This window comes from Nannospalax galili, unplaced genomic scaffold (assembly GCF_000622305.1).
Source record: "Nannospalax galili isolate Female #2095 unplaced genomic scaffold, S.galili_v1.0 scaffold752, whole genome shotgun sequence".
Lineage (NCBI taxonomy): Eukaryota > Metazoa > Chordata > Mammalia > Rodentia > Spalacidae > Nannospalax > Nannospalax galili.
In genome coordinates, this window is record NW_008333404.1 from 501,368 (window position 1) to 529,079 (window position 27,712).

General features: G+C 47.8%; 2 protein-coding genes and 1 pseudogene across 3 annotated transcripts; all 3 read left to right on the forward strand.

Annotated features, from left to right (window-relative positions):
• The first annotated feature begins 531 nt into the window (after positions 1-531).
• On the forward strand, positions 532-11,809 carry Them5 (thioesterase superfamily member 5). The gene is made up of 6 exons (XM_008828191.1): positions 532-663; positions 1,604-1,805; positions 8,756-8,894; positions 10,915-11,025; positions 11,296-11,420; positions 11,740-11,809. Exons 1-6 carry the CDS (start codon positions 541-543, stop codon positions 11,787-11,789), a joined length of 750 nt encoding a protein of 249 aa, XP_008826413.1. The 5' UTR covers positions 532-540; the 3' UTR covers positions 11,790-11,809.
• Positions 11,810-16,665: 4,856 nt separating this feature from the next.
• Positions 16,666-16,977, forward strand: LOC103730096 (annotated as a pseudogene).
• Positions 16,978-20,255: 3,278 nt separating this feature from the next.
• C2cd4d (C2 calcium dependent domain containing 4D) lies at positions 20,256-23,146 on the forward strand. 2 transcript variants are annotated; one of them, XM_008828192.2, is made up of 2 exons: positions 20,256-21,330; positions 21,879-23,146. In XM_008828192.2, exon 2 carries the CDS (start codon positions 22,102-22,104, stop codon positions 23,122-23,124), a length of 1,023 nt encoding a protein of 340 aa, XP_008826414.1. In that variant the 5' UTR covers positions 20,256-21,330; positions 21,879-22,101; the 3' UTR covers positions 23,125-23,146. The 2 variants fall into 2 exon arrangements, with proteins under 2 accessions (XP_008826414.1, XP_008826415.1); XM_008828193.2 differs by having other exon boundaries at positions 22,011-23,146.
• Positions 23,147-27,712: the final 4,566 nt, after the last annotated feature.

Consider the following 27,712-nt stretch of genomic DNA (forward strand, 5'->3'; position numbering starts at 1 on the left):
TCTGAACCTGCAAACGCACGTTCCTAAGTGAGAAATCTGGGTACCTAGGAGTGTTAGCTAGAGATTCACAGACAGCCCTTTCCATAGGGTTTTTGTCTATATCTGTAGAAGGGGAGGGGCTGCTGCAGGTTTTGTGGCCTAAGCGGCCTCCTGGTCTGGAGTCTAACAAGCCTGCCCAGATCTTTCTGAAAGTTTTGAGTTCCTCCCCCAAAACCCAGGGCAACTCTCAGAGGCTCTACGTTCCCCATAGTACTTGTTTATGCACAGGCCAGTCCTCCTGCCTGGTCATGCTCAAGCAGGGTCCCCTCCCCAGCAGTGGGTGGGGCTCTGGAACCAACTAAAAGCCTCAAGCACCTATACTGTTGTACCAGCCCAGTCAGTCTGGCACAGTCATCCTCTTTTTAGTGGAAGTTCCCTGCTAGAAGAAAGCTGCAACAGGAGCATCAGGTGGGAGGTGATTGCACCACGGCCACCCAGTGCTTACTTGTCCCCAGGAGTCAGCTGTTTATTTAAGGAAGGCTGAGGTCCAGACACTCAGCCATGATAAAGAGAGGTTTCCAGGTGGCAGCAAGATTTGGCCACCACAAACCTCTCCCCAGGAACCCCCAGATCCTGCCCAGACTCCACCTGGTCTCAGCATTTGGATCCTCCACAGACTCCCTGGTAAGTTCCCAGCTCAGTTGGGGATAGGCACTCTTTCTCTCTGGGGACCTAGGGTTTAAGGAGTACCCCAAATCTTTTCTCCCTGGCTTGTATCCAAGATGATGAGGAGCCATGTGATTTAGCAAAGGGAAGATTCTTTGTAGTACCATGTAACCCATATCCCAAACTAAATCCATCAGGACACTTGGGTCCTGGTCTGAATATTGCGGCCATCAACAAATCTCCTGTGGGGTTCACACTGCAACAGTTAAGCTTTGTGTCCCCAGACAGAGATTTCCATCTATGGTCTTGGCAAGCAGCTTGCTTATTATCCACAGTAGTGACTGCTGCATGAACAGGTGACACTACAGAGGAGTTCTTTGTTCCTTGTCTGACAGCTGAACACATTGCTTTCACTCTGACCATGATATCACAACTCCATGGGGCCTGAATGCATTTCAAAGGAGCTGCCAGACAGGCCCACAGAGCCTGAATAGTCCCTGTGGTGAGGGGCTAGAAAAGCATCTCTCACCAACTGTGGTCTTGTGCCTCAGGGAGACAGTGTCTAGCCCAACCATCAGCTCTCTCTCAACCTTGGCGACCTCAACCATATTTCCCCGATTTTCCCATCTGTACAAGAAGGCTAATAGTAGCAGCTCTCTACTTCAAAGAACTACAACAGTGTTAAGCAGAATAAATGTAAATACTCCACCCCCGCACAGCATAGCTGGAATGGCTAGCCCCTGCCCCTCTCTTCCGCTCCTTAGCATCCCTTGGCCACTCAGCCACAGGGGTCCCCAAACCCTCTACGAGGAAGATGGGCTCCTTCCCTCAGGGTAATGCTCCAGCAGACAGAACTGAAAAACCCCAAACTCAGAAACAGACTTCTGGTGGTCCCATAGCCCAAGTCAATCCCCACCCTCCAAGATATCATTATCGCTCCTTGATTTTTCCTGCCCAGGTCGCAAGATTCTGTCCAGAGAAGACAGATTTTAAGGATTATGCCCTTCCTAATGCTAGCTGGTGTCCAGACATGCTGAGCTTGTACCAAGAATTTCTGGAGAAGACCAAGTCGGACAGCTGGATCAAACTGCCCTCCTTCAAGTCCAACAGAGAACACATCCGAGGGCTGAAGCTTCCATCCGGGTTGGTAGTCGCTTCAGGTAAGACTAGGCAAGGAGGGGCCCAGTGTTATACCCAGGCAAGAGAATTACAGATCACAACCACACACATAAGGGAAAGGAGTCCTTTATCGATTAGCATGTGACTAAGAGTGGCTAATGCCTTTGAAAATTTCTCAGCGCTAAAGCTCAGGAGTACAGGGTTTATAGAGGGGGAAAAAATACACACACACAACAGTTTGGACCAGATGGAAGTCAAAGAGACCTAGATACAGTAGTTATTTTGGTTAGACTCTAGCAGTTGTTTTGGTTATACTTTTAGGCGTGGTGGTGAAAAGTCTGCTTTGCTGGGGAGGCTAAGAAGAATGTCAACCTGGTGGAACCTGGAGTCAGGACTGGCCCAGGGCAAAATGGAATTTTTTCTGTTACTTCATTCCCCCCATTTCTTCTTAGGGGCCTTCGAATCCTTGACTGTGGTTAAGGGGTTAATAAAAGTCTCCCTTCATTGGGAATGGAAGCATCAAGTGTCAGTCTAACTTCTTCAAGCTGAGGGAGGTTATTGGGGAGGAGGAGGTTCAGGGTTCATTGGAAGAGGCCATCCTCTGGTGACCTGGAGCAGGAACATAGTTTTGATCTGGTCTCGGGTATCAGCTTGGGCAGTCGTATGAGCTGCTGCAGTCAAACAATTTTGTAAGAATCTTTGTAGACAGTTGATTAAGCACAGTGCAATGGTTTGGAATAGTAGTGGGCTTGTTTCTCTTGGCTGCAGGTAGGCCCTGCAGTGTTGAATTAGATTTGAAGTAGCATTTTTTATTAATACTAAAATTATTAGTCCTTAAAAAACATACCAGACAGCTGGGCGTGGTGGCGTATGCCTTTGATTCCAGCACTCGGGAGGCAGAGGCCGACAGATCTCTGTGAGTTCAGGGCCAGCCTGGTCTACATAGTGAGTTCTAGGCCAGCTGGAGCTACAGGGAGACCCTGTCTCAAAAAGACAAAAAAAAAAAAATTACTTTAATTTTTGTTATACTTTCCTGTTGGGTATTTAAAAACATTCAGAAAACTGGGGCTGAAGAGATGGCTCAGCAGTTAATTTAATTTTTGTTATACTTTCCTGTTGGATATTTAAAAACATTCAGAAAACTGGGGCTGAAGAGATGGCTCAGCAGTTAAGAGCACTAGCTGCTCTTGCAGAGGACCTGTGTTTGATTCCCAGTACCTACATGGCAGCTAACAACCATCCAAAACTCCAGTTCCAGGAGAGTCCAACGCCCCCTTCTGACATCCGTGAGCATTGCATGACACAAGTGAACCTATCTACATGTAGACAATACATTCATATACATAAAATGAAAATAACAATTTTTTTTTTAACCACGCAGAAAATTGGACTGGAGAGATCAGCAATTAAGAGCACTGACTATTCTTGCAGAGGACCTAGGTTCAATTCCCATCACTCACATGACAGCTAACAACCATACTGTTTCAGGGAAATATGATGCCTTCTTTGAGGGCATTGTACAACACAGGTGTACTTACACACATGCAGGCAATATACTCACACATATAAAATAAAAATAATAAATAAAAAATTTAAAAACTATGTAGAAAACTAATTTTCTTTTTATTGTTAAGATCAGATGAGAACCTGGTCACCAGGGGTCACTTGGGCTGTCGGGGGAGCCCCTGGCTCCTTTGGCTTTTCTTTTACCAGCTCCATCTATATGAGGATGAGCCTTGCTTGACTATGGTTCTGTTTAGGTGTTGACTCTCCTCTTTGTAGACTGGACACTAGTTAGAGTCCATCTAGTGGGTCCTTCATGGCCTTCCTGAACAAGAGGACGGGTGACTCATCACAGTTACAGGACATTTTGAGATGTCCCATCGTACCCTGGGACTTAATTGACCTTGGAGGGCAAGGAGCAAAATATTATTCCTTTAAGTCCCTCTGATCAGATTGGTATAAACCTCCAAATATGATTATTAAACATCCAAGAAGGTTAGTAACACCAGTCTGGTACTTTTCTTTTTTTCTGGTCTTTTTAAGACAGGGTCTCCCTGTAGCCCCAGCTGTCCTGGAACTAACTATGTAGACCAGGCTGGCCTTGAACTCACAGAGATCCGCCTGCCTCTGCCTCCCGAGTGCTGGGATTAAAGGCATGCACCACCATACCCGGCTACTTACTTTTAATTACAGTGTAACATGTAGCTAAAGCTTGAACAAAATCCTTAAGCTAGTCTTTATAATTGTTAATAAGAACTAATTTAAGTAGAGATCTGACTGAACCGTGACCTTATAAATTTTAAGAAGGCTGTTCTATTACAAACAAAATAGTCTCTTTTCTTTATCAGCCCTCCATATTCTGATTTGTGGTCTTTCAGAAGAAGGGGGGATTATATCACATACCTATAGACAGAAAAATCAGTTGATCAGAATCCAAACCAACTTCACAGAAATTGCTTTTTTTCTTTCTTGAACTATACCCATCAGGTACAAGGAAGTAAAACCTAGCTCCTCCTGAGCCAGATTTTCTTGTTATGGGCAAATGAAAGCACTGTGTCCTATTGACAACCTAAAGCATATTTCATAAGTTTTGTAAAAAATTCCAAAAGTAATCCATGCACATAGAAACACCAAAGACAATTGTCAGTAGCCACAGGTAACCCCAGTACTTACCTGTATCCATCCAATCTGAGGCTGGGTGTGTGGTGGTACAAGCCAGTGGGGCAGACTGAAAGTTTTTAGGGTATTTTGGGGGGCTGCAACAGCAATTATCATAGTAAACAACTCTGCATCTCTGCAGTGCCTGGCTACCAGGGCCCTCTTTTTTAAAAAAATATTTTATTACTTTTATTTTATGTGTATGAGTGTATTACCTGCATGTATATAAGTGCATCTGTGTCATACAATACCCACTGAGGTCAGAAGAGGGTGTCGGATCCCCTAGAACTTGAGTCACCCACAGTTTTTTAAGCCGACATGTGGGTTCTAGGAACCAAATCCAGGTCCTCTGCAAGAGCAGCCAGTGCTCTTAACCACTGAGCCATCTCACCAGCTCCTTCAGCCCCTCTTTTAGTTGAACACTATCTCTGTAAAGAGGAACAGGTAAGTTATCTTTTGTTCCAGCTACAAAGAAGCTCACAGTAACTGGAAGTCTTATTCAAGGCTTTTAGCTAAAGGGAGAAAACTGACAATAAACAATTCTTAAATGTTCTCCCATAAGAAAGAACTGCACAACTATAAACTCATTATGCAGACCATCCCAGGCAGTGATCAATTTGCAGGGACTAAAGGTGTGTGTCAACCATCCTGGCTTTCAACAATTCTCAACAAAAATTTTGTCCTATTTATTAAACAAACAGAATGGTTTTTTTCCTCCAAATTTTGTCAACATTTATCAGTTTGGTGTGCAAGGTATACACCTTCCTGTAGTTCAAACATTTAAAGCATTTTTCAATTTGGCATTTATTTATTATCTAGTCAGTCAGCTCTTAATAAACCTGCTCAGACCTTCATTACTTGCTCAAATGTTCTTATTATTCCTTCTAGTCTGGAAACATCCAGCCATCTTAATCTTCATACATAAATCTTTCTTTACTAAAAGGAAAACTCCATATTCTTTTACCATTTTCTTTCACATTTTCTTTTTTTTTTTTTTTTTTGGTCTTTTTAAGACAGGGTCTCCCTGGAGCTCTAGCTGTCCTGGAACTCACTCACTATGTAGACCACCAGGCTGGCCTTGAATTCACAGAGATCCACCTGCCTCTGCCTTTCATTTCCTTTCTTAATACCATGAGACATAATAACATGCCTAAACAAATTTACCACCTGTTGTGAATTCACTTTCTGAATACTAAGTAATCAATGTTCGCCCTCTTTTTAGAAGTATTAAACCAATGTTTGATTACATTAAAGCTCACCGATGATTTTGCTGAGTTAACTTGCAGAGCATAGGTGAGCAGTTACTGACAGGTACATGGGTGACCTGAGAGCAGTTGCACAGGTTAAGTTTTTATCCAGCCTAAATGTTGATTTTCCCATAAACTGTAAAGTTTTCTGTGACAGATTGTCCATTTTCCCACTGGGAGGAGAGGGGACAGGCCACAGGGACTGCCTGGGCAAGAGGGAGAGGGAATGCCCACTGCCCACAGAGATTTGCAGAGGAAAGGGAGAGGGGCAACTCCCACTCTGCAGAAATGGGCAAGGCTCCCACCTGGAAAGAGTGAATCCATGAGTGGTGGTGTGGCTGAAGACTTCCGTCCTGAGAAGGAAAAGGGGGACAGTTCGACAAGGGCAAAGGAACTCTTCCTGAGGAAAGAAGCAAGTACCCTGGGTCGGCTTCCAGTCGCCACTAAGCCAACATGAGCTCAGAGGGCAGTCCAGCACTCCTGTCCTTGAAACAGATAACAAAAAGACAACACTGACAGAGTTAGTTTCCAAGTGCACTATTTCGGACCCAAGGGAAGCATTCGATCATTCATCTAACAGTTCAGTCAGCTATGCATTCAAACAAAACAAGTCCCAATTTCTCATGAGAGACAGAACCAGAAAACTGAATCCTGGGGGACGGCTCCCCATCAGGTCAGGCCTGTCTGAAACCAGAACTGATGTCAGCATACAGACTTACCTCCTAGGAGAGTTAGAAGGGACTCATTTTGGTGTCCAGGAATATGGCAATCATTCCAGACTTCTGGTCCAGTTAGGTGAAGCGAGGCCCTGAAACATCTTGGGGGGGGGGGGTATCTCGCTGAGGGCCTCCAATTATTATATCCAGGCAAGAGAATTACAGATCACCACCACACTCATAAGTCAATTAAAAGGGAAAGGAGTCCTTTATTGATTACCACGACTGAGTGCCTTTGAAACTCTCAGCCCTGAAGCTCAGGGGTACAGAGTTTATAAAGGCAAAAAATCATAACAGTTTGGACCAGATGGAGGTCAGAGAGACCTCACTACAGTAGTTATTTTGGTTAGACTTTTGCGGTTGTTTTGATATACTTCTAGGCCATAGTCGAGGTGGTGAAAAGTCCTGGATGCTTTGCTGGGGGAGGCTAGTGGCTGGGAAGAATGCCAAAGCAGGCAGAACCTGGAGTCAGGACTGGCCCAGGGCAAAATGGAGTTTTTTCCTACTTCTTCACCAGGAATGCACACACTTCAAACAGCATGGGTGGGACCCTGCCTGGGGCCCTTGGGTCGGTTCAGCCATCCCCCTTTCCCTGGTTCAAAGACATTCGAGAAGGAAATAAACAAGCCCCCTTGCAGGTCTCAGACTGGAAGCTCTTCTTGCTGTCTACTGCTCCCTCTTCTGCAGACGGTGTGGATGGGAAGCATGTCTGCTCAAGTCTCTCTGACTTCCTTCCTCCCTTGTGAAGGGAGCACACCCTGGTGGCATCTTTGTTCCCAGCTGAAGTCCTGCTGGAAAGCTGCCAGTGCAGGGCTCTGCTTTTCTGACTGCTCACTCCTGGCTCTCGGTTCAGTCAAGCCTTATCCCATAGAAACCTTTGGGCCTCCCTTGCTTACTGCAGGCCTCAGCACACTCTCCTGGTTCAACTAGGTCAGATGACAGCCTGAGACTACATGGGATGGGCAGAACTGCCGCTTTTTCCAGTCTCTCTCTCCCCATCTCTCTGCCTCTCACTCCCTCCCCCTTCTGTGTGTGTGTGTGTGTGTGTGTGTGTGTCTACCTGTCTTTTTTTTCCCCATTCATACACACGTAGTTACTATTCAGTGAGGAATGGGTAACAGACAAAGCAGAGGCACTAAAATAAGTTCCTTTAAGAATTTGGTATTTCAAGGCCCGGCGAGGTGGCGCACACCTTTAATCACAGCACTCAAGAGGCAGAGGCAGGCAGATCTCTGTGAGCTCAAGGCCAGCCTGGTCTACATAGTGAGTTCCAGTACAGCTGTAGCTCAGTTGATAGAATGCTTGCCTAGCATGCACAAAGCCCTACATTTGGTCCCCAGCATTGAGGAAACCAGGGATGATGGCTCACACCCAGCACTGGAGAGGAGGAGGCTGAGTAGCAAAGGTTCAAGGCCATCTTTGGCTACACAGTGAGTTCAGTGCCAACCTGAGATACATGAGACCCATTTTTTTTTTCAGTTTATTTTTATTTTATGTGTATGGGTGTTTTGCCTGCATATATAAATGCATCATGTGTGTGCAATGCCCAGGAAAGTCAGAAGAGGGCATCAGATTCCCTGGAACTGAAGTTATGGACAGTTGTTAGCCACCATGTGGGTACTAGGAATTGAACCCGCATCCTCTGCAAGAGCAACCAGTGCTCTTAACCACTGAGCCATCTCTCCAGGCTCTAAGACCCTATATTTTTTTAATGTTTCATTTATTATTTTTATTTTATGTGTATGAGTGTATCACCTGCATGTATGTGAGTGCACCCATGTCGTGCAATGCCGAGGAGGTCAGAAGAGAGCTTCAGATTCCCCTGGAACTGGAATTAAGGATGGTTTGTAGTTGCTATGTGGGTGCTGGGTATTGAACCTAAGTCCTCTGCAAGAGCAGCCAGTGCTCTTAGCCGCTGAGCCATCTCTCCAGCCCAACCCTATATTTTTTAGAAAAAAATTGCTATTTCAAAAAACTATGTAGTTGTGGTAGTTGTCTTGGGGAGTCAGAACCTCAGTGGACTTTTCTGTACTCATTGAGTATTTAGTATTTATTTACTTCGTATTATATACAAATTACATAAGTAATCAGTTCTTCCTACAGTCTTTTAAAGTCATAACCTAGCCCCGATCCTGCCTCCACCCTCATCCAGGAATCTTTACGAGTGTTTGCTCCCTCAGACACAGAATCTCTAAAGAAATGTTTGCCTCCAGACGGAAGGCTGCCCGACTGTTGGGCCTGGGTGTCTTCTGTTTTTCCCTCTTTGACCTTGTACCTTGACCTTGTGCTCAACTTATAATGCCGCATCCTGATGGGGCCCCACACCCTGAAGCATCTCCAGCTTCAACATTGTTCGTCTCTCTCCAGACAAAAGTGACCAGCGCATCTTCACCAGGTGCATCCAAGATGAAGGACAAGGCTATGAATACGTCATCTTTTTCCACCCGTCCAAGAAGAAGTCAGTCTGTCTTTTCCAACCAGGCCCCTACCTGGAGGGGCCACCTGGGTAAGGCCTCAAACAAGCTAAGGTGGGTGCCTCCCAGACTTGGCTCAGCAGAGTAGGTCCAGCACCCTCCAGGCCCTGGCTCTCTAAGGAGCCAGGATGGGGGAACTGGGAACTAGGCGTTAGCCAGGGAACGGGCTTTAGCTTCTCAGTGTCAGGCCTGGAAGGATAATCTAGACTAACTGATCTAGGCTCCATTATACAGCTAAGGAAGAATGCCCCTTATAGAAGTCTCAGAATTTTGAAGCAAGAAAGAACCTGAGAAGCTGAGGATCCTTCCTTTTGAAGAAATCTCTGAGTAGACAGGGGTGGGAAGATGTGTGACTGAGTTTTATTAAGGGGTTTGTGGAGGTGATGTCAAAAAGGCAATGGCAGACAATCCAACACTGAGGCCAGTCAGAGGGTGCAGAAAAGAGACGAATGTCCACTGGGCCCCCAGGCAAGGGGAGTCGAAGGCAGTTGCTGGTTGGCCAAGAGCTGCTCTGCAGAGCCAGTACTTGACCATTGGATCCTCTCCTGGCCAGTGAGCAGAGAGGGAAGAGCAGGTCTGAGCTTCTTTGATAACAACTCTTTTCTCTCTTCACAGCAGTTGAAAGAAATACCCAGACATCTACATGAGATTTTTCAAACATTTTATTTATTTAATCAGTGAGATAGGAATTATTTTTTACTTGCAATACCTATTGGGAAAACTAAAGCTGAGAACGGGTTAGCAAGCTGCTCAAGATCACACAGGTAGTGGGCAGGAGAACAAGGAATCTACCCAGGTGGGTGGTGCCAGCACCCTGGCTCTCTCTAACACAGTGGGAGGCAAGGGCCTGGGAATTTTGCTGGTCACAGGAGTAACCATAGCAGAACAGCATGAACTGCTGACCTGGGTCTCTGGAGAACTGCTATTACTTTCAAACATCAGATGTTTTATGTTATTTTCACATTATAGTTGGGTGTCTGTTTTCCCCTAACTTAACCATAGTGACAAAGCTTTGTCATGAAGGTCAGTCTGCACAAGTAAGAACGAAGGTTTAACAAACTTTATTTAACTAAAGAAAATGTTTGTGGCATGATGCAGAAGTGGGCTCTTACCTTTTCCAGGCAGTGTTGGTCGGGAGTCCATTCTTGGCACTTTAATAAGTCATAAACTACATTTCACACTTAACCTGTCTTGAAACTGTGGGTCCAGCATTGACTGAGTGACTAGTGTAGGGTAAGAGATGACTGAAACCTATGTTTTAGAGACTAAGTCAAACCAGACACGGTGGCTCACACCTATTATGATTGCATGATTGCCATGAGTTCAAGGCTAGCTTGGGCTTCATAGTGAGACTTTGTCTCAAAAAAAATATATATATATATAAGAAAAAAACCCCACAACAAAAGACTAAGTCAAAAAATTCAGAGGTTTGAGGGCTGGAGAGATGGCTCAGTGGTTAAGAGCACTTGCTGTTCTTCCAGAAGACACGGATTCAGTTCCCTGCACCCACATTAGGTGGCTCTCAAAACTATCTGTAACTCCAGTTTCAGGGAATCTGCTGTCCTTTTTTGGCCTCCACGGGCACCTGCACAAACGTGGTACATATACAGACAAGGAGGTGCACACACATACACAAAAATAAAAATAAAATTTAAAAATATAAGAAAAGTGTTTTTCCCAGTCCTTTGAATGCATACAACCTTCCAAAATATGTCAACTGCTACCAGCAACTAGGTGATGAATCAGAAAAATGTTTTCCATTAATTCTATGAGAAAAAGTTCTCTTAGTGAAATAAAATAGCAGTTAAATAAGAGTGGTTATTAACACATGCCGAAGCAAAACAGAAGGAAAGGTCAGTTGATTTTTGACCAGTTGGATCTTATGGGATGGAGCTCTCTATCCTTCCTTGTTTGGCTACCTGAGATAGAAGGTCCGTGTTGGAAGACAAAGAGAGAGGGTTGGAAGTTTTGCTGCAGGGTGGAGGGAAGACCCGGGGAGGTGATCCACGCAGCAGTACCAGCCCTAGCTTTGTTCTCCACCCTGACCCCCAGGTTTGCCCATGGAGGGTCGCTGGCAGCCATGATGGATGAGACCTTTTCTAAAACTGCCTATCTGGCTGGAGAGGGGCTGTTCACCCTAAGTCTCAACATCAGGTTCAAAAAGTAAGTATGGATCCTCGATCCTCTGGCCATGGCCAATGTCATGACCCTGTTTATCATGGGGGTGGTGCCTAAGCTCTGCAGTTCAGGTGTGCAAGTCCTGCCTGCCTCTCTCTTTTCCCAGCCAAGCATTCCTCCAGACCTTGGTCAGAATGCAACCTCGGCCATTCAACACTGGGAGCCAACAAATAGCTCCTTGAGGCAGGGTGAGGTGAGAGGAGGGAGGCCAAAAGTGGGGAGGAGGTATAAAGAGCCAACCACTTCCTCTTCTAGCTTGATCCCGGTGGGCTCTCTAGCTGTCCTGAATATCCAAGTAGAAAAGATTGAAGACCAGAAGCTTTACATGTCCTGCATCACCCACAGCAGAGATGAGCAGACCGTGTATGCCAAGTCCTCAGGTAAAGAAATCCTCCACCTCAGCCCCAGGCCTGGGCTGCCACACTAACCCAGAATAAATGGAAAGGGGGAAGAAAGCTAACCATCCAGTTCCACCCTGGGGCCCAGTATTTTTAGGAGTGAGATTGGGTAGTTACTAGAGACACAAATGAAAAGAAGGAAACCCAAACTACAATGTTCTTCTAAGTAGGAATTAGCCAACCTGCACCACAGAACAGTGCCACGTAATGGGTAATTTGGAGCAAAATGCTCCATGCCCCTCAGCAAGCTCCTGATCTTGTGGTCCTGGTTCTCAGCACTCAGCTCACACTTTCCTTGTAGGCGTTTTTCTGCAGCTGCAGCTGGAAGAAGAGTCACCCCAGGAGCAATGACTACGGCTTCAGCAGCACTGACACTGACAGCCCTACGTGCCTGGTACCAGCACATAGCAGAAGGGGTCCCCAGGAAGCAGATGGCAAATGAGGGAGAGGGAAATTTCTCTGAGTAAATAAACTCTCACTACCCAACCCATACTTAGCCCAAGACCCTTCTATAGCTGGAATCCAAATCCTCCCAAAGCCTCCTGATGCCCTCCTCCCCTTCAGCACCAACAGGGGAGATGCACTGACTGAGGCACCCAGGACATGACAATGAAAGACAGGATGACTGGCTTCAAGGTACACACCTGAAGGGCACAGGGTGCCCTATCAAGGCACTCCCACCCTGTCCTGGTTCCTGTTAGGAGATCAATGTATGTCAGAGAGGCAGGTTCATTTTACTCTTGAACATGAGGAAATCTAGAGGAAACTGTGCCTGAACTGAATTCAACTCAAAAGTTGAGTAGTGTAGCTGGGGGTGGTGACCCATGCCTGCAATCCCAGCACTGGGGAGGCTGAAGTAGAAGGATCATGAGTTCCAATCTATCCTAAGCTATATAGTGAGACCTTGTCTTAAAACAACAGGGGGCTAGGGAGATGGCTCTGTGGGTGTATTAATTACTTTTCTGTTGCTATGATGAAACCCCATGACTTGTAGAAGGGAGAGTTTATTTGGATTTACAGTTCCAGAGGGATAAGAGTCCATCGTGGCAGGCGGCGTGGTGGCACAGGTGGCTGGAACAGAAATGAGCACTCACACCCTCAACCGCTCACAGGAACAGAGAGCCAAACTGGACATGGGGCAATGCTACGAACTTTCAGAGCTTGCCCTCAGTGATGTGCCTCTTCCAGCAAGGTCACACTTCCTAAAGATTCCATGACCCCCCTCAAACAGCACCAGCAACTGACCAAATATTCAAATACTTGAGTTTGTGGGGGACACTACTCATTCAAATTCCCACAGCGGGTAAAGTGCTTGCTGTGCAAGCAAGAGGACCTCAGTTCAGATCTCCAACACCCACATAAAAATGGGAGTGACAACAAGCATCTTTAACCCCAGCCGACGGCTAGGGTGGAGACAGCTGGATCCTCAGGCTTTCTGGCCAGCCTGTGTAGCCTGAATAACAAGCTCTGGACTCAGTCAGAAACTCTGCCTTAAAAAACAAGGTTGGAGCTGGAGAGATGACTCAGCAGTTAAGAGCACTGACTTCACACACACACACACACACACACACACACACACACACACAGTGTACAACAGTGGTGGGCTGGGAATATAGTTCAGAGGTAGAGCACTTGCCTAGGATGCATAGACCCAGGGTTCCATCACCAGAACTGCAAAAAATAGATAAATAAATAAATAAGTGGCACCCAGCAGGCAGGAGGGAAGAGGAGGATCTTCCAAGCAGCGGGAGAAGAGCACAGGGACTTTAGAGAACCCCAAAGGACTGAAGAGTGCGAGGAACTGAGGAAAGAGAAGGCAGCAGGGTAGCAGCAGGCATCAGAATCCCTGATGTGGAGACGGAACTTTTTCTGGTAGCAACAGGAGCCTCAAAGAGTCCAGGCTGGGGAGCAGCATAAAGATCTGTTTTTTTAAAAGATGACTCATGGCAGGAAAGGGTCAAAAGATGGAGCACTGGTAGGCTGGGCGTGGTGGCTCACGCCTTTAATCCCAGCACTCAGGAGGCAGAGGCAAGCGGATCTCTGTGAGTTCAAGGCCAGCCTGGTCTACATAGTGATTTCCAGGACAGCTGGGGCTACAGGGAGACCCTGTCTCAAAAAGACCAAATGGAGCACTGGTTAGGAGACCTCTGCAAGGCCTTGTGCTAGAGACTCAGAAATATGAGAGCTTCAGGAAATAAAAGAAGTGCAGGACTTTCCACCAATTGTATGTTGCATACCTATGAAGGAGCACTGCCTGGCTTGGGGTTCCAAGAGGCATTCCTAGGAATGAGAAGAGCAGGTATGAAGTGGTGGGGGAGGGATGAGCTCAGTGCATCATGCATTGGGTTGGAAGTACCCATTGAACTTCCACAGTGTGGGAAGCACACACAAGGTCCTGAAGGTTGTGACAGGGAGTTTGGGAGAGATGAGCTACTGACTCAGCTTGTGAGTCCATATAAAAACCAAGGTGAAACTGCTGGGAGGAGCTAAAGCGGAGTAAATGTGCAGAGGATGCAAGAGTGCAGAGAAGCGAGGTGATGGAGGGACAAAGAAGGTCAAAGATAGTGTTGACCCACACTAAAGCTTAAAGGTGGGGTAAAAGAATAAAGACCCCAAAGAGGCTGAGGAGAGGGCACGGCAAGGAAGATAACACGAAAAGGAGGCACTGGACATGGCATTAAGGAAAGGTGGGCACAAAATCTGTGTGTGCGTGGTGCGTGTGTGCGTGTGTGCATGTGTGTATGTGTGTTTATGTGTCTATGTGTCTATGTGTGTATGTATGTGTGTATATGTGTGTGTATGTGTGTCTGTGTGTGCCTGTGTGTGTATGTATGTGTATGTGTGTGTATGTGTGTGTGTTTATGTGTTTATGTGTGTATGTGTGTATGTGTGTATGTGTGTGTGTCTGTGTCTGTGTGTGTGTGCACATGTATGTGCTTCATATTATGTGTGTATGTGTGTATGTGTGTCTGTGTGTGTATGTATGTATGTGTATGTGTGTATGTGTATGTATGTGTATGTGTGTATGTGTGTGATTGTGTGTGTATGCATGTGTGTATATGCGTGTGCAAGTGTATGTATATGTGTGTGTATGTGTATGTGTTTGTGTGTGTGGTTTTTTGAGACAGTCTCCTGGTAACCCTAGTTGGGCTGGAACTTGCTATGTAAAGCAGGCTGGCCTCGATCCCACAGAGATCCATCCACCTGGCTCTGCTGGAATCAAAGGTGTGTGCCACCACACCTGGCTCCAATGTATATTTTTCTTTCTGGGAATTTTGTTATTGTTCTTCAAGGACAGGAATTTGACCGTATTTATGAATTGGTTCAGAAAAAGCTAGTCGAAAAAAAGCTGAAAACTTTGGGAAGAGACAACAGCTCTCTGGTCTTTGAGATGGCTCAAGAGCACAAAGGGAGTTAGGAGTCACAGGGCAGCATCAGAGTGGCTCTGACAGCAAACATGGCTGTTAACAAGAGTAGCACCAGAACTGAGGGAATGTAGAAACCTCAACCTCCTCAGTGAAACTAGAGGCATGGCTTCTGGTGCAGAGAGAGGCCTGATGGAAGGAAGATTTGGGAAAAAAAAAATGCTGGGAAATCAAGAAAAATAAGTTGGCCAAGTACATGTATGACCAAGTCATGCTGAGGACCCCACTGCTAGTGGAAAACAGGTACCACTCTGAGTGAGATGAAGGTGGAGCCAGCTGGCAAGGCCCAGGGGTGGTGGCAGATAAACCTGGCAAGAGCCATGGTAAAGGAAGGCAGCATGGCTGGTACTCAGTTCTAAGGCGGGAATGTTTCCTATGGAGAACAACAAGATGTAGAGGAGGCAATGGCCACCTAGGAGGAATCTATATCACCTCAGAACCTGGGGGAGAAAGGGGTTTCCACAGGGCAGACTGCCAAGGGATGAGGATTCCTCTTTTAGAACCTTTAAGTCATTACTACATTATGGCCAGTAGGTGGAGATAATGTTCAGAAGAAGTCAAAATTAGGAAGGGTTCAAAAGGCCCTACCACAGAGGGGGTTTTTTTGTTTTTGTTTTTGTTTTTGTTTTTGTTTTTTTGTCTTTTTGAGACGGGGTCTCCCTGTAGCCCCAGCTGTCCTAGAATTCACTATGTAGACCAGGCTGGCCTTGAACTCACAGAGATCCGCCTGTCTCTACCTCCCAAGTGCTGCGATCGAAAGCATGTGCCACCATGCCCAGCCACAGAGGATTTTATTATTAAAGACAGTAAAGTCAAATGCTGCAACATATAAACCTTTAAACCTTTCATAGCTTCACCCATATCTTCAATAGAAGGACATTTCTCACTCTAGATGGTAGTGTCCTGGAGTCAGTCATTCCTGGCTGACAAAAGTGCTTCCATATTCAATACATGGCTAACCAAAGTCATACTGGAATTTGGAAATCAGGCTTCAAAACTGTTGAAGTGTCCAGAAAACTTAAAGGGAGTTTGTTAGAAAATGTAATCTTACTCTGTGTTAAAGAAAGGTACTGAGCATGGTGGCACATGCCTTTAGTTCCAGCATTTGGGAGGCAGGTGAATCTCTGGTTTGCATAGCAAATTCCAGGTCAGGCTGGTCTACATAGTGAGACCCTGTCTCAAAAAAAAAAAAAAAAAAAAATGAAGATAGAGAGAGAGAGAGAGAGAGAGAGAGAGAGAGAGAAGAGAGGAAAATATGGCAACTCTCTCTTGAGAAGCCTGTATCCATATGTTATGGCTGTGCACTGTCATTTCCCTAGGCACCTCTTTCTCTGCCTTACTGCCCATACCTAAAGCTGTTAAAATCTTTCTGTAATAAACTTCAATTTCACCTCATTAAAAAAAAAAAAGTCGGGCGTGGAAGTGCACGCCTTTAATCCCAGCACTCAGGAGGCAGAGGCAGGCAGATCTCTGTGAGTTCAAGGCCAGCCTGGTCTACATGGTGAGTTCCAGGACAGCTGGGGCTACAGGGTGACCCTGTTTCAAAAAGACCAAAAAAAAGTTAGAGGGGCTGGAGAGATGGCTCAGTGGTAAAGAACAGTGGCTGTTCTTGCAGAAGACCTGGGTTCGAATCCCAGCACCCACATGGCAGCTAACACCTGTCCATAACTCCAGTCCCAGGGGATCCAACAGCCTCTTCTGACCTCCGTGGGCATGACATGACACGGTGCACTTACCTACATGTAGGCAATATAGGCATACACATAAAAAATAAATTTAAAATTTTTTTTAACAAGTTAGAGATGGCCCATCACAAAGCCACGGACTTGAAGCACAAGCAGTTCCAGAGGTACTTGGGGAAGTCAGGGGTGCTGGACACACTGGTAAAAGTGCTGGTAGCTTTATATGAAGAACCAGAGATGCCTATTAGTGCTCTGGACTTTTTAAAGCATCACTTAGGACCTGCTACCCTTGAAAACCTAGAAATGGAGCTATTTCACCTAGAATTGGCAGAAATGGAAGAGAAATATGAAGCTACTGTAGAAGAAAATAAAAAACTGAAAACAACGCTTGCTCAGTATGAACCACCTCAGAAGGAGAAGCATGCTGTATAGGCTTCTTCTCAGTTGAAAAGACACTGAAAAACGGTTTCGTATCACTTGAATAGTTTGTATAGTATATAATGTTTTCTTGAACAGATGCTATAAAACTTTTAATATATTAAATTCACTTATCACACTTTAACTGTTATAAACACATATACTTAAAATCACCAATAAAAACTCAGTATTTTTAAAAAATTAGAAAAAGAGCTGGGCGTGGTTACACACCTTTAATCCCTGCACTTGGGAGGCAGAGGCAGGCGGATCTCTGTAAGTTCAAGGCCAGCCTGGTCTACATAGTGAGTTCCAGGACAGCTGGAGCTACAGGAAGACCCTGTCTCAAAAAAACAAAAAAAAATTAGAAAAAGAAAGGGAAATGGGCTTTGTGAGTAGCTGGCAGCAGCCCCTGCCTCTGTTCGAGGGGAGTCAATAAGAAAATCCATGCTCTAATTCTTATACTAGCAAGTGAAGGATTTGGCTTCAAGACCAAGCTGGGGTTCCAGGATCTGGGGCTCGGACTGAGAATTCAGGGGATCAGCACAACCTGAGCAGCAGTGGTGAAGGAGATGGATCTTTCTAGTACCTAAGCCAGATGCTTCTAAACAATCAATCTCAAACAATGGCCAAAGTATAGGTAGACATGGATTTGAGGGCCTTAATCCAGTGCCTCTCAAAAGCCAGAAACATACTACTGGCCACAGACAGAAATTTTATGACAGCAAACAGTCTAGCCCCTATACACACACACACACACACACACACACACACACACACACACACACACAGCAAAACCTTTTCTCCTTTGTGCTTTCACAGTTACCCTTGATAATTTGTTAAACCTAGAGTCTAAATTATTGTATACTGAAAAACTGGCTGTCCTCTATTCATGGTCAAGTTGAGTCCATTATTCATCCAAACACTCAAAGAAGGAAATGTATTTCATCCTTTGGGGGAGGGTGGAGAAAACAGTTGTATTTGAGTTTCTGTATTAAATAGATTAGATGTATCCTGGTACTTCTCTTCTGGGGTGTGGAAATCTACAGAGTTGGGAGCCTCCCAGGTAGAGCTCCACAGCCAGGCTTAACTTGGCAAGCACAGCTGGTATGCAGGAGGTTGGGAAGGGAAGTAGGTCACCAGCTGCCAGGACCCTTCTCTAGTTATATAGCAATTTGACAAGTGGAAGCCTCTCAGGGGGGCAAATTTTGCATCTAACTAGGTAAAACAATACTCATTTACAAACCCATTCCACAATTTAATGGTATTAGATGCAGCTACTGCAGAGATAGATGATATAGGAGCCAATAGACCATCCAGACAAAAGAGGCAACTTTTGAAGCAGAGGATATATTTTCCAGATGCATGAGTCAGGAGCCAAGAGACACCAAAGAGCTAGCAGTCACTGCAAGATCTGGCAGTTCAGGAAGGCAGGGGGACATCAGCAACTCATACCAGCTTTTATTTATTTATTTTTACTGAATGTGTATGAGTGGCTCTCCTGCAGGTATGTAAGTGCACCATGTGCATGCAATGCCCATAGAAGCCAGAAGAGGGTGCTGGATGATCTGGAACTGGAATTACAGGCTGTGACCTTGCACAAAGATGCTGCCTCAAAAAAAAAAAAAGTCCAGGTGTGGTGGTGTACACCTTTGATCCCAGCACTCCGGAGGCAGAGGCAGGTGGATCTCTGTGAGTTCAAGGCCAGCCTGGTCTACATAGTTCCAGGACAGCTGGAGCTACAGGGAGACCCTGTCTCAAAAAGATTAAAAAAAAAAACAAAAAAAAAACAGGCAGGCAGATCTCTGTGCGGTTGAGCCAGCATAGTCTACATAGCAAGTTCCAGGCCAGCCAGGGCTACATAGTGAGACCATATCTCAAAAAAAAGGCACACCAGCAGACATGAGGTGCCCACCCCAGGGCACTGGGGCCCCCTGACCATCTAGCTCCCCACTGTGCCTGGCACTAGTGCACCTCTTTTGCCAAGGGCTGAGCCTGTGGGCAACCACTGTGCCATGTATCCATAGTCCAGTGGTCATCATCATCTAGGTGACAAGCTAGGCGCTGACAAGAAAGGACTTGGCAATTAAGAAAGAAAATCACTGAAGAGCCAAGATGGCGGCAGCAGCAGCTCTCAGCAAAAATGTAACTTTGAATAAGATTACAGCCACCCCACCCTTCCACACCCTGGTGGTGGCTCTCTGCAAAGCTCGAACCCCAGAAAGATGTCTCATCACTGATTCCCCCTGGCCAACAAGGAAGATGTGAATGTCACAATTACCAAAAAAAGAAAAAAGTCAACCAGAACCTTGGCCATGAAAAAACAGCAAAATTGGCAATCCATCTGTCTCCTTGGGTGAAAGTGAAAGGTGGTTTTCTCCAATCTCAATGTCCCTCAAGTGTTGCCTATAATTTTTAAATATCGTGTACTGATAAAACTGTACTGCCAAGTTTCAATAATAATGTGAAATCTGTCACTGTTTCTATAATGTGAGTTTGCCACACATTCCCTTTCCAAATTCTCCACCTATACAAAGACTTTCAATGTAATCATGCTACTTTTTTCTCTTGGTCTTTTTAGAGACAGCATCTCCCTATAGCCCCAGCTGGCCTGGAACTCACTATGTAGACCAGGCTGGTGTTGCCAAACTCACAGAGCTCTGCCTACCTCTGCATCTGAAGTGCTGGGAAGAAAGGTGTGAGCCACCACGCCCAGCTTCATGTTACTTCTTAAAGAAAGCAATGCTAATAAAATATTTTCAAATATTTTATTTATTCTTTCTTTTATGTGTATGAGTGTATTGCCTACATGTATATAAGTGCACCTATGTCATGCAATGCCCTCAGAAGTCAGAAGAGGGCGTCAGATGCCCTGGAACTGGAGTTACAGACAGTTCTTAGCCACCATGTGGGTGCTGAAAACCAAGCCCAGGTCCTCTGCAAGAGCAGCCAGTGCTCTTAACCACTAAGTGAACTCTCCAGCTACCATAAACTATTTTTAAATAAAAAATAAATAGAAAAAACTGATCAATGCCATAAAGGAAAGTGTGGGGTGCTGTGAAATAGTAAAGGAGACATCTCTAATTAATATGGAAAGTTGTCAATAAGAGCCTCCAGACCTGAAAAATGAAGGGAAAGAATATGAGAAAAAAACAGCTCTTGTTAAAATCCTAAGGAGAGGCAGGGCGTGGTGGTGCAGGCCTGTAGTCCCAGCACTTCCGAGGCAGAGGCAGTCAGATCTCTGTGAGTTCAAGGCCAGCTTGGTCTACATAGTGAGGTCCAGGACAGCTGGGGCTATAGGGAGACCCTGTCTCAAAAAGACAAAAAACAAAACAAACAAAAACAATCCTAAGGAGGAAGTGGGCTTTGCTGCCTTTGAGAGACACAGGGTAATGAGTGTGCCAGTAAAACTGACCATCTCATCTCCTCAGTGGCCCTGTGCTTCCTAGGACCTGTCAGTGATTGAAGGCACGGGTCAATCTGGTCCTGAGTTAACTGCTGGAACCAGCTGTCCTCAGTGTCTTTGTTTATGTCCAGAAATTCTGAGTGTGGCCACTTTTCCTTGACCAGATATAATTCAGAGATCTGGTCACTGAGAGTCACCTTGTTGCAGAGCTACTGGGATAGCTCCAGAACCCAGAATTGGAAGCCACTGCAGGTTCCCAGCCTAGAGGGTTTTGCAGCAGAAAGGCTTTGTGGTGGTGGCCTTGTGGCTGTGTCTATGGGCTTCGTCTGGGAGGGCTGGAGCAGTGGAGCAGTACAAAGGAATGGCTGCCAGTGGCCACTGATAGCAGTCTCCTCTTCTCTACAATCCTCCCAACCCTGAAGCAAAAGGTTGCTGCTGGAAATCTGGCTCTGGTTGGAGGAAGAACTTAAGAAAGCCTGGTTGATGGCCGTAGAGACAAAACTGTGTTTATCCAGGAAAGTCAGACGTAGGCAGCAGAGGCCCCTGCCAGCTCCTCCCTGAAAGACTGGGCTGGGGGAGCAAGCTGGAGAGGAAACTGCTCCCCTAGGGCTCTGCACGCCTAGCGGGGGCCAGAAGCCAAAGGCCGGAATCCAGCTGCTGTCCACAGGTAAAGTCTGCACTGTGGGAGCACGACGGAGCCGGACATGGGTTCGGACTCCGGGACAGAATACGGGAACATTCATTGCTCCTGGTGACTCGGTAGGGGTGGAGGGAGCACACTGCGGAGAAGCCTTCCCCAGCCCTCACTGGGGGTGGTGGAGAGTCAATGGTGCCTTTGTGCTCTGAGATTTCCAAGGCAGAAAGCGTGGAGAGTGGGAGGGGCGACCCAGCGGCCCTGCTTCCCCCGCTAAGCCCGGCAGACTCCCCGCCGCCCGGCTGAGAAGCTAGGGAACCCACCGCCCGAGGTAAAGGGGACAGGGGTGGGATTCTGTGCCTCACCGAAAGTGGCACTGCGTGTCCACAGGTCAGCCATCAGGCGTGTTCTCTGGCTGCCAGGAGCAGAAGTGAGTCTCTTTCAGGAGCAAGTTGAGAAGGCCAAGGGTGATTACAGGGAGGAGCCCCAAGAGGCAGGTGGAGCTAGGGCCGGTGGATAGGTCAATCCAGAGAAGCGGTCACCCGGACTGGGGAAGGAGCCTCAAGGCCACTAGACCAAATAGGAAGGGTGGGAGGGAGCAAGCCTACCTAGTCGTGGTGACCTTACAAGGGAAGAGTGTACATGAGCAGGATTCGTATCTGGGTCCATGATTTGACTACAGCTCTTTTGATTACACGGACATTGTTCTAGTTTTGCCGATGGAGCGCTAGGGCTCTGGTGGGTGTGTTGTACCCTGTAACTCTGAGGTGGGTGCAAGCATCCTTAGTAGGAATGGTAGAGTCTGTGTACTTGAATAGCCAAGGCTTCCATCGGAAATTTTTGCTGACTGGACCTCTGCTCCATCTCTCGGGCTTCCAGACTTCGCCCTGTCTCTCCCCGGCTTAAATACAAGCCTTGCGCCCCACGAGTGTCGGACAAGGACGCGGTGCCAGACCGCCCGGTGTCCGCTCACAGCATCACCGACCTCCGCATCCTCTTCTCGTCTCCTAGTGCCCCTCGGTCCAGCGCTCCCAACTGGGAGGCTGGACTTGAACCTTCTCCGGCCTGCGGCGTTCTGCGCATCATTACCTCTACCCACTGCATGTGGCTCTTGGAGAAAGCTGGCTATAGGGAGCGGACCGCAGAGCCCCGGACGCGCCGGGCGCCCTCCAGCCTGTTCCCTAAGCTCGGGGCCCCGGGCTCGCCTTCGCGCGCCTACCCCCACGTCCTCACCCCCGACCGTATCCCCCAGTTCTTCATCCCGCCTCTGCTCCGAGAGCCGGGAGGCTCTGAGGCCCGGGCGGGGCGGGACCTGGGCGAGCGGAGCCTCCCCACCGCCTGCTCCCTGCCGCACCTGGCTGGCCGCGAGGGCTGGGCCTTCCTGCCCGAGAGCCCGCACACGCGCCGCCGCGAGTCCCTGTTCCACGCGCCCCGTGGCCTGGCCGCAGGACTGCCCCCCACGCAGGCCCGGCTGCACCTCTCGGCCCCGGACCTGCGCCTCTGCCGGGCGCCCGACAGCGACACGGCCTCCTCGCCGGACTCGTCGCCCCTGGGCTCCCCGCACGCGGCCCGGCAGCGCCCGGTGTGCCCCGCGGAGGCCGGCTGGGACCGCAGCCCGCACGCGCCGCGCCGCGCGCCGCCGCTCTTCCACCTCGACTTCCTCTGCTGCCAGCTGCGGCAGACCAAGGAGAGCGTGCTGCGCCTCGGGCCTCGCGGCGGCCAGCTACGCCTCTCCACCGAGTACCAAGCTGGGCCAGGGCGGCTGCGGCTGCGCCTGGTGAGCGCAGAGGGCCTGCCTCGGTCGCAGGCCCGCCCCGGGAGCGGCGGCGGCGGCTGCTGCGTGGTGCTGCGGCTGCAGCCCCGCGTTAGGCCGCGAGCCCAGCGGAGCCGCGTGGTCAAGCGCAGCTCCAATCCCATCTTCAACGAAGACTTCTTTTTCGAAGGGCTCGGCCCGCCAGACCTGGCCGCCCGCAGTCTGAGGGCCAAGGTGCTGGACCGGGGAGCCGGGCTGCGCAGGGACGTGCTGCTGGGGGAGTGCGAGACCCCCCTCGTCGCCCTGCTGCCCCCCTTGGGTGGGGGGCCAAGTCCAGCGTCCTCCCTGGTGCCTGCTCATCTCACCCTTTAGACAGACACGTCAGCTTCCCTACGAGGTCTCCTGGGCCCACACGCCTCTTTCTAGCCACCTGTTCAACGTGTATTTATTTTTGATAATAAAACATCAGTTTGTCTCCATTTGGAATGTGTACCTGGTAGGCTTTCAACACTGGGCTTTGCAGCTAAACCTTTTCCTTTCGTCTGGTCCACAGGCAGGACAAAGCAGCTCCTGCAGATAGTCAGCTGGAGCAGACCTTAAGCTGTGATTCTCCAACCTGGAAGAGCATCGAAATAACCAGACTCTAGCCGTCTGGAAGAGCTTGTTAAACACACAGACTCCTGGCTCCATTCCCAAGTGAGGCTACTTCATGAGGGCTGGGCTAAGCAGGTATTAAGATCCTGTCCTAGTTTCATTTCTGTTGCTGTGATAAAATGCCCCCACAAAAAGCAACTTTAAAGGAAAAAGGGTTTGTTTGACTTAAAGTGCCAGGTTATAGTCCATAATTCTGGGAATTCAAGGCAGGAACTTGAAGCAGCTAGTAGCACCCAGTCAAGAGCAGAGAGGGAAATGAATGCATGCATGTTTCTAGTGCTTAGCTCACTTTCTCCACTCTAAGGTAGCCTAGGACCCAAACCCACAATGGGTAGTCACCCCACATCAATTAATTATAATCAAAATAATCCCCCACAGACATGCCCACCTGCCAATTTGATCTAGACAGTCCTGCCTTGAGACTTTTCCCAGGTGATTCCAGATTGTATCAAGTTGACAAAACTAACCATCAAAGGTCCCTAGGTCCAACAAAACCCCACATCTTCAGAGAGCCCCAGCAAGAGCTCTGGAAAGAGAAACCAGCACAAGCCACCTTCTCCTGGAGGTTCTTTGGGGTTGCACAAAGGAAAGTGGCCCTTCTCTCCCTTCCTGCCCTAACATCCACATCTCTTTTAAAGATGGCAGATGACACAAAATTCACAGTGCCCTTTAACCTTCCTGCCTTCCCTCTGGCCTGTCCTGTTCATGCCTCTGCACCTGCACTGTAAGAAGAAGCAGAAGAACCAGAGTAAAGAACCGGGGCAGTACTTGGATACCCAGAGACTGGGATACAGTGTCCCAGGAATGGGATCTAGGAAGGAGGATGCTACTAGAATGTAAGAGTTGTTCCCAGGGATGCAGGAAAGGCTGCCTGGGCCAGGGGGAGATGAGGGTGAAAGCTGATGTAATAAAAGTGGGTCAGATTGTGTTTACCTCCTACCTGAATGTCCTTGACGTCAGCAGTGACCTTCTCTCTACCTCCCCCTTCCTGGGAACTAGTTCCTTACTGGCTCATTCACTGGGCGGGGAGGGGGGTCAGCAGAAGGTGGATGGATGACAATGCCTAGACTAATCCAGCTTCTTCCTCCTCCCCTAGGGCTATTTCTCACTTTCTATGATGACAGCCTGTTGGTTCCCAACAAAATCTCAGTACTTTAGGAGGTCCAACTGTAACAACACACACACACACCTTTCCCAATTCATATGGCTCCCCACTTTCTTTTTCTTCCTCTGATTAGGTCCCCACCACCACCAAGAAATCTTGCTCCAGATGTCCACCAGGTGGTGACATTGACCAAACAATCCTACATGCTAACAGCTACCAGCAGATTACCCCCACAGGAGGAATTGTTCAAACAACGTAAATCATTTATTCCTCCCAGCAACTGTCATTTGTATCCAGTGTGACCTTGGGCTATACAGTGCTAGTGAAGAATAGAACTAGGGGCATGGCTCCCAGATGTTTGTCACCAAACCCACAATCTGAGTTCAACTCCAGGGACCCACATGACAAAAGGAACAAAGTGACTCACATAACTAATATAATTTTCTTTAATTTAAAAAGTAATTACCGGGGCTGGAGAGATGGCTCGGTGGTTAAGAGCACTGATTGCTCTTACAGAGGATCCAGGTTCGATTCCCAGCACCCACATGGCGGCTACGAACCGTCCTTAACTCCACTTCCAGGGGAATCCGACGCCCTCTTCTGACCTCCGCAACATTGCAAGACACGGGTAGAGTCACATACATGTAGCCAATACACTCATACACATAAATGGTGGTACATGCCTTTAATCCCAGCACTTGGGAGGCTGAGGGAGGCAGATCTTCGTGAGTTCGAGGGCAGCCTGGTCTACATAGTGAGTTCCAGGCCAGCTGGGGCTACAGGGAGACCCTGTCTCAAAAAGACCAAAATAAGTAAATAAATAAATAAATATTTAAAGTATATTAAAACTTTGAGCAGGACAGTGATACATGCCTTTAATCCCAGCACTCGGGAGGCAGAGGCAGATGGATCTCTGTGAGATGGAGGCCAGCCTGGTCTACATAAACTCTGATCATTTCACATCCTGGCAGTTTGGACTCACCCCTGTGAACTCTAGAAAGTCCACCCACAGGTCTAGCTCTATCTCTAATGTGCGGTAAATCAGCTCTCAAATTCTCCCATAACAACCCTCAGTGAGCAACTAGATTTGAAAGTACCTGGAAAGAAGCCTCCGAGGCAGATCACCATCATTCACACATTTCTCCAACAATGCAAAGGAGGGTCTTCTGAAGTGCCAGGCATTGGAGACAGCAGTAATCAAAACAAACCAGGAATCAGACAAGTTACAAAATGAACAAGCAAAAATAAAGAATTACTTGGTGACAGAGCACGGAGAAAAATCAAAAAAAGAAGAGGGGCTCAGATAAAAGGAGGGAGGGAAGATTACAAGAATGGAAAAAAGGGAGGGAGGGACTGAAACGCTTCTTTTTTTAGCTACAGTACTTTGTACCAGGTCCTGTACTTTACCCAGGGTGTTATCTCATAGCCACTGGGTAAAGTAGGTATCAGTATTCCCAGTTCACAAAGGAGACCAGAGAGGTTAAGTAAATGTGCCTGGAGATCAGCTTTGGCTGCAAGGAAGGCTCCTGATTGTGACTCTATGCAAGCAGCCCCAGTCCCAGCCCAGCCCAGGGGCTTGGGGAGTCCATGAAGTGGAAAGTCCCCTCAGAAGCAGTTCTGTCACATTCCCAGCCTTCAGGACCCTGTGACGGGTACACTGTCCTCAGAAGAGCCACAGAAGCATGCCCTGGGAGCAAATGGGCCCTCTCCTGTGTGCAGGCAGTTTAGGCCCCAAGGCCCTGCCATCAATACAAGTCAGCACCCATGGCACTGCCCCCTTTGGCTGTGGTTACTGAAGGCTATTACCTAGCAACCACATTCTTAAAGTCTTTCTGTCCCCAAAATCAGAGTTCCCAATTTTTGTGTTTGTAATTATTTTGAAGCTAGCCTCCAACTTTCTGTGTAGCTGAGGATGACCTTGAACTCCTGGTCTTCCTGTCTCTACCGCCCATGTGCTAGGTTTACAGGTGTACACCACCACATCAGATTTATGAAATGCTAAGGACTGAATGTAGGGCTTTGTGGATGCTAGACAAGCATTGTACCATCTGAGCTACATCTCCAGTCCCAGTTCCTGATTTTTGATCCTCACCACCTCCAAGCCCACAATCCTCAGTCACCCCCTCCGTTCCTTCCATCCCATGGGGCTTTTGTGGGGACTGTAGATGCAGAGACTGCAGATGTTCATAGAGTCTGAACTGGAACTGTCTTTTTTCAGGAGTCAAGACACAGACTCCATTCCAAGTCATTCTGGTAGGTTGAGGTGTCCCCAGGCATGAAGCCCCTAGGACTCAAAGAAATGTATCACTAATCACTGCATTCGCTCCCATGGGAGATGGTCCTCTGTGGGCAGGACTGGGCTATGAATGACCTCACAGTTTGCCTGAACCCCACACATTTCCACTTTACCCCCCACCCAAGGCCCTCCCTGGAAGAACAGGCCTGTACTGAGCTTTAAGTGGTTTCTGCGGTTTAGGGGGTTGGGGAGGAAGGGAAAGAAGAGTTGGTGACTGCTCCCCAGTTCCAAGCCACCACCACCCCCACCTCCAGGTTGTTTGCCCCCTGCTTTGAGATTTCTTGGCCTGATAAGGGGACTGGGGGTAGAATGACTCTCTGATCCCTATCAACCTCTTCCTTACATAAGAATGTAAAAGAATGTATTTGAGGAGGAAATAACCACTGCCCTGTTTTGAAAAGCACTGATTCCTCCAGAAAAGAGCTGTGGTTGCAACCAGAGGGAGGAAGGTAAGGCAAGAGGGGGGACATTCCGAAAGGACAGCCATGGACCCTACCTAGAGAGAACCCCAACCCCCATCCCTTGAGGTAGTGAAGAAAAGCTGGGTGGGGTGGCTCACCTCCGTAATCCCCGCACTCAGAAGGCTGAGGTAGGAGGATGACCACAGTTCAAAGCCATCTTGAGCAACAGAGTGAGACCTTGTCTCAAGGCAACAACAACAAAGCAATGAATACTTAGAGCCAGGACCCTGTCTTCCCAATCCTCTTAGTCACTTTCTGAGCACCCCACACAGCAGCAGGTAGTGCTACAACAGGAGGGCAGCCCCACAGCAGGGTCAAGCAGTATCTGCCAGTGCCAGGCCCTATGCCATCTGCAAGCTTTCTGAGGGGCCTCCACCCTGTGTCTATGATTTGAGAGGGAGTAATCCAGAACAACAGAGACCTAAGGTCCAAAGAGAAGCCTAG